The sequence below is a fragment of the Neovison vison genome, chromosome 10, assembly GCF_020171115.1.
Source record: "Neovison vison isolate M4711 chromosome 10, ASM_NN_V1, whole genome shotgun sequence".
NCBI classification, from domain to species: Eukaryota; Metazoa; Chordata; class Mammalia; order Carnivora; family Mustelidae; genus Neogale; species Neogale vison.
In genome coordinates, this window is record NC_058100.1 from 70,891,622 (window position 1) to 70,898,364 (window position 6,743).

At 47.5% G+C, this 6,743-nt stretch overlaps 1 protein-coding gene across 2 annotated transcripts in view; it reads left to right on the top strand.

Moving 5' to 3' along the window:
- IPO9 (importin 9) overlaps window positions 1-6,531 on the top strand; it is a 56,465-nt gene extending 49,934 nt beyond the window's left edge. For both annotated transcript variants that reach the window (XM_044267592.1, XM_044267593.1), the window contains exons 16-24: window positions 481-629; window positions 1,162-1,290; window positions 2,000-2,275; window positions 2,537-2,703; window positions 3,324-3,457; window positions 4,128-4,250; window positions 4,676-4,780; window positions 4,999-5,075; window positions 5,514-6,531. In XM_044267592.1, coding sequence (XP_044123527.1) covers window positions 481-629; window positions 1,162-1,290; window positions 2,000-2,275; window positions 2,537-2,703; window positions 3,324-3,457; window positions 4,128-4,250; window positions 4,676-4,780; window positions 4,999-5,075; window positions 5,514-5,624 — 1,271 coding nt within the window. In that variant the 3' untranslated portion in view covers window positions 5,625-6,531. The remainder of the gene's footprint in view (window positions 1-480; window positions 630-1,161; window positions 1,291-1,999; window positions 2,276-2,536; window positions 2,704-3,323; window positions 3,458-4,127; window positions 4,251-4,675; window positions 4,781-4,998; window positions 5,076-5,513) is intronic.
- The last annotated feature ends 212 nt before the right edge of the window (window positions 6,532-6,743 follow it).

Consider the following 6,743-nt stretch of genomic DNA (forward strand, 5'->3'; position numbering starts at 1 on the left):
TTGGAAGTTCTTTTTTCTCTCATGACTAACCCCTGGGAGATGTATATGATTCCTCTTCAACACAGGAAAGCCTGGCAATGAGTGTTTTGGCAACCTTTGAAAGTTTCATGGTCTTCTTAACAAAGTATCAATGGGTTTTTGTTTTTGTTTTTTTCTTAAGTGTTTGGTTTTGTAATCCAGGTTTCACAAGAATAAAAGTCATTAAAGATTTGCCCCAGAAAAAGAGCAGGGTTTCATTTTAGGAGTAGCTATTCCAGGCCAATTTCTGACTTAATGAAACCATGTATCCTCTGGCTCTTGGAGAGCTAGTTTCTCTCCTATTTCAGGGTATTCATACGGCTTCACTAGGTCCCAGTATATGACATGTAAGCAGAGCAGAAGTTGTTAACTTAGGTGAGAGCCAAGCAACAGGCATCATTAAGCCAGAAGCACAATCAGACCATTGGGCGGGGGGGATTCTGTGTGCCTTATCCACTTCAGATCCTGTCGTCGCCTCGCTGGCCCAGGATATCTTCAAGGAGCTGTCCCAGATTGAAGCCTGCCAGGGCCCAATGCAGATGAGGCTGATTCCCACTCTTGTGAGCATTATGCAGGCCCCAGCAGACAAGATCCCTGCAGGGCTGTGTGCGGTAAGTGCTTACAGGGCACCGATGTGGGTGGAGATTCAAGAAAAAGAGCAGGCTCACGCTCTTCCCATGTCACCTGTACATCCCACCTAGCTGATGGGAAACCGGTGGCATTAGAGATTCGTAGGGTGATTTTCCTGGGCTACTTTGCCCACAGGACAGTGGGAAGCTGTCCTGATTCTTGAGGCTTTGGCAACCTTGCTCTTCTGGTTCCCAAGTTGCCCTTGGTGAATTGAACAGTGCTGTTATTAGACAGTGCCACTGAGTATGTCACCAGACTGTCTGTCCACTCCACCGCCATACACCGCCCACCCCCATATCTAAGCAAGCAGCAAGCTAGCGGGAGGAGGCTGAGAGCACTCTCCACTAGCTGATTACTCCTTTCCTTCAGAAACTTTACTTGGTGAAAGTTAATGCGCTTTCTTTGGGTTGCTCTGTTGTGTCCATGCAATAACGATCTTGGATGTTGGGCATCCTTGACCCCCACCCTAGGAGCAGTTCTGATTTTTTTTTCTCCCCCTCTTCTCTCCTTCAGACGGCCATTGATATCCTGACCACAGTAGTACGGAATACAAAGCCTCCCCTTTCCCAGCTACTCATCTGCCAAGCTTTCCCTGCTGTGGCACAGTGCACCCTTCACACAGATGACAATGCCACCATGCAGGTATCAGAGCTGTGGTGACTAGAAGAGGGAAGGTAGCTCCCCGGCCATAGGCTTGCAGTAGCCTGAGAAAGCTGACACAGTCTTCTGCTTTAGAGATACAGGTCTCTCAAATCCAGCCTAGACCCAGGAAGGGTCTAGGCTGCAGAAGCCAAGCATTCTCTGCTTTGGAATCTGTTAGATCTTAAAGGGTATGGATGCCAGATATCCTGCCCATCTGTATCTGGGTATTGCTACTGTGGATGAGATTACAGACCTACAGACCTGAGGCTCTAAGAAAGTCTTTCCTGACTCAGTAAAGTCAGCAAAGTAATAGGCCTTTGGAAATCTCTGGGCAGATAGTGGTTCATATGTTCGTTTGTCTTTATTCTCATAAAGACCTATAGTGTCCATAATCACTGCTTACATCTTAAACATCTACCAAAGGTAGATCTTCATGGCTAAAACTTAGTTTACTTGGCCATGATCCCTTGTGATCAGAAGTAAGATTTTTGAGATAGCTGATTCGGTAAAGCAAGGATTGTATATTGCATGGCTATATCTGTAACAGTATATTCCTGACTCCAACTGTACGTGCCCACCACAAACCCTGTTGGCTCATCACTGTTATGAGACATAGGCCTCTAAGAAAAACATTTGCCCATATAGAGTGAGGGCCTCCTGATATCTGTTCCCCCGTCGCTAATCTCATTTGCCGCCTTTGTCTCCCCAGAATGGTGGAGAGTGCTTGCGGGCTTACGTGTCAGTGACACTGGAGCAGGTGGCCCAGTGGCACGATGAGCAGGGCCACAATGGGCTGTGGTATGTGATGCAAGTGGTGAGCCAGCTCCTGGACCCCCGTACCTCCGAGTTCACTGCGGCCTTTGTGGGTCGCCTCGTCTCCACCCTCATCTCCAAGGCAGGGCGGGAGCTGGGGGAGAATCTGGACCAGATTCTGCGTGCCATCCTCAGTAAGATGCAGCAGGCAGAAACACTCAGTGTCATGCAGGTAAGAGGACAGTGGGGAGCGGGGCTTTGCCAACCTCCAGGTGGTAGAGATGGAAATCGATATACAGGCCTGGAGGTATTTTACTTTGTCTTACGATCCTTGCAGAACAGTTAAGTAAAATCTGTCTATTCTGGCCCAAAAAATACTGACAAGGAACTCCCCGTGTTCTCTGTTTCTTGACTGGCCAACCCCATTCCCTCTCATCTCCAACTCTCTGAAATTGGTTTCCCTGAAGCAGATGTCCTTCTTGTTACCTCCTAGTCTCTGATCATGGTGTTCGCTCATCTGGTGCACACTCAGCTGGAACCCCTCTTGGAGTTCCTGTGCAGCCTCCCAGGACCTACTGGCAAACCTGCCCTGGAGTTTGTAATGGCTGAGTGGACGAGCCGGCAGCATCTGTTCTATGGCCAGTATGAGGGCAAAGTCAGGTAGGGCCCATATTTCTTCTGTGGGCATTCTGCCCTCTCCTTGCATTTCTGCTTTCCCTGACTTGCTTCACTCATTTTTGTTCAACGTGTGAAACTGCCCCCTTGTATTCCCTTTTCCCTCTATTTCTTTATTGTTAATCGGTGTCTTTGAATAGGTGTCATCTTGAAATTTCTAAAACACAGTCAACACAAGTATACTGTATTTTTTTCCCCCTCTCTGCTGACTAGAGATCCCCCACTGCCATAGACTTCACCTAGCCAAGTACTGCTAGTGGCTTATTCTTCTTTATAAACCCAAGCCTTCTAACTGTGGCTTGCTAACTTCCCATCCTAGACTTGCCTCCCACTGGTTCCCATCACCCCATTGCATTTTTCGGTGTGGCCAGCTATTGTGATCCTTGCCCACCTTAGCTTTGTTCAAGAAGTTCAAAAGTTCTCATTAGCCCATCCTCATGAACACTAAATTCCATTTTAAGTTAAGTTCTCTCATTTCTCCTTATTTGTTGTGAATAGAATTTCCACCAACCCAGAGAAGAGTCTTAGAACATTAATTGCTGATCTCCTTGGAGTGAACTCCAGATGGGTTGCTGATTGACCCTTTTTTGGCTCTTCCTTGCTAGCTCTGTGGCACTGTGTAAACTGCTCCAGCACGGCATCAATGCAGATGACAAACGGCTGCAGGATATCCGCGTGAAGGGAGAGGAGATCTACAGCATGGATGAGGGCATCCGCACCCGCTCGAAGTCAGCCAAAAGTAGGTGATGCTGCTGCCCCTCCAGTCTCCTCCCTAGGGGCTATGTGGGGGGGGGTAGGCAAGGATGCGCTGTGATCTCGATTTTTAAAATACAGCTGTTAGTGATGGCTTTGATAAAAAGAAACAGAAAGCTATAGGTAAACAACAGATCAGAACATATGTTTCCTTCCTACTGCTGAAAATTGGCAAAAACAATCTCAGGGACCCCAACTTCCAGCTTCATTCGGGGCTCTGATACGCATTTGAGCATGTCTTTGTTGCCAGATTGCTTTTGTCCTATGACGTCAGTGATTTGTAGGCAGCAAGTGCAAAGCTGCCCTCTTCAGCTGTAGGTTTATAATCACCTCTGCTGTTTCTCAAACTGCAAGTCATGGGGACTGGAGTAATGTGCTCTGTACAGTTACTTGGTGTCCAAACCTTATTACCAGCCAAAACCTATCTCCGAATTCCTGAACTCTTATCTGTCCTAACTTCTGAACTCTGAGAACACCAAGCGGAATGAAGTTCTTTAACTTTAAATCCTTCTGTGGCAAGTGGATATGGTCTGGGATGGTGGAAAGCCTGAGGGTGGGTGAACTGTGTCTGCTGAGCAATGCCGCAGGAGGGAGGGGAGCACTGCCAGAAGGGAGCCCACGGACAGTCTGTTAAAAGCCTTGCCTTTCCTTTCCAGACCCTGAGCGCTGGACAAACATTCCTTTACTGGTCAAGATCCTGAAGCTGATCATCAATGAGCTCTCCAACGTCATGGAGGCCAATGCCGCGCGCCAGGCCACTCCTGCAGAGTGGGGTCAAGGTGCACCAGGCTCTTACTCTCAAAAGGCTTTCAACCTGGCAGATCAAGTTACAAATGTTCAAATTATCAGTTTGGCTTACTGAATCACGGGGTTTTTTTTAATGTTTAGTGCATGCCCATCATGTGGCTAGCTACACACATGATGAGCTGCTCCTGAGGTCCGCCTTCTGAAATCTCTGCAGAGGCTGGGGTGGGAGGCAGCCGGGAGGCAAGCTGCTTACCCCTTTCTGTTCGGTTTTTCTCAGGAGTTTCTCAACCTTTTCTCTACCCACCAGAACACCCTCGGTTCTTCCATTTAAACATTTTGGGAGGGCTTGGCCACAGGCCACGTTGCAGAAACCCTTGGGACCCTTCTGTTCTGGCCTGTTTGCATTTGGGAAGGGAAATGTGTGAGCATGCTCCAGCTGCTTTCCATCTCCAAGTAGATGACTCCAATGATATGTGGGAGGACCAGGAGGAGGATGAAGAGGAGGAAGAGGATGGTTTAGCTGGCCAGCTCTTATCTGACATTCTCGCTACAAGCAAATACGGTAAGCGGTTTGAGAAGAGGACAGGACAGCCATGCTAAATTCCTTTTCTATGCACTGGCACCAAGAACAGGGTGCCAAAGGGGAGAGGTGGGCCCACAAGGGACGTTCTTTGGGCTTCTTTAGCCCTTCTACCCCAGCTGTGTGGTGATGCCTCCCTGCTTGGGGTGCAAGAAGGGGCCCCGGCCCTGACCCCTCTCTGTGTTGACTGTGTCTAACAGAGGAGGATTACTACGAGGATGACGAGGAAGATGACCCTGATGCCCTGAAGGATCCTCTCTATCAGATCGACCTGCAGGTGCGCATTTCCAGAGACCGATGTCTTGCAGGTGTCCCAGGCCCCGGAAACAGGAATATGGCTTCAAACCCATTCATAGTTCATTCTGGGAGCTTCAGGGCAGAGAGTGCCTATCTTGTTAAGTAGTCAAGGGCCCTGGGTGGGCTAGAAGTATTTTAGCATTATACCTGCCAGTATGGCGGTCCAATTTCTTGCAACTCGACTATCTTGTGAAAGTCCTTGGGTGAAATATGAGACCTGTTGGGAAAATTTCTTTTCCTTATGGAATTTAGTCTCTGGATTAAGCCTGCACCAGATCCAAGAGTGTAGAAAGCCACCCCTCAGCATGGTGGCATTTGTCAAAAAGCCAGTGCTTCCTGTACCACTTGGGGTTCTTGCCCTGCCACAGATGGTGAGTCTGGAAACCCTCAGTGATGCTACTCTTTTTCTTCCCCCCAGGCATATCTCACAGACTTCCTCTGCCAGTTCGCTCAGCAGCCCTGCTACATAATGTTCTCAGGCCACCTTAATGACAACGAGAGGCGGGTTCTGCAGACCATTGGCATCTAAAAAAACGGAGACTTTCTACATCTTCTCCTCCTGGCTCAGCCACAAACCATTTTGCAGCCCTTAACTGGCCTCAAGATGTACTTTGTTTTCAACCTAGAGTGGCCTCCTGACTCTTGGCCCTTGGCCTTTGCAGAGTGACACTGACAATTCAGATCAAGCTCACCAGTGCTGTCACTTAGGAATACTGGAAAAAAGGACACTTCTCAAAGACCCCCTGAAGAGACTCCATCTCTAGAAACCTTTCTCCCCATGTGCCCTCACCTCTGTTCCCAGAGCCCTCTGCTGGCCACTCCAGAAACATATTGCCCAGAAGGATTATGTGTTCATGGATTATTTTGCCCCACCTCAGGAGCACAGGAAGTCATGACCATTTATATTCTAAAACAGAACCTGTTTACTTTCATAGGACATCTGATGTGTTCAGATAGGAATACACTTGAGAGATGATTCTGCTTTCTGCCCTCCACCACAGATGCTCTGGGTTCTCCATAGGAACAAGAGGGAGCAACTACATTCTGAGCCCTCTTCAGTGACCTCTCCTTGTCTCCCTCCTACAACACTAAGGCTTCCCTCTCAGAGGAAGTCATCTTGTTTTTGCCTCATTGCATGACACAACCCCTCCCCGCAACCTATCCCTGTGTATACTTGCACACACACAAAATAAGCCAGACAGATGGCACGTTGGTTTTCCTTTTTTAGAAAAAAAGAAAAAAAAATGGGAAAAACATTTTTAAAAAGTCCTCCTGACCCAACCATATTTAATATTCCTCTCCCATACATCACCACACAGTCTGATGTTCAAAGGTTACCCCCTCTCCCTCAGGAATCCTCTAAAGTGGATAAGTTGTAGCCCTCAAATTTGCAATGTGTATTTTTCTAGGAGAGTAAAGTAATCTTTACAAATGAATTTAGTCCGCATGGTATAAGGTATCCCAGCATATATACCTTCTGTCCCTTTTAGTAGGAAAATAAAAATTAGGAAAAAAGGAATAGGCAGAGCCATGTAGATACCATAGTGTGTTTTAGCTAACCTAGCTCAAAATGATTCTTAGAGAACTAGTATCATCCAATCAAATATTTTTTAATTTTGCCACTTTTAATTTATTTATTCGACAGAGA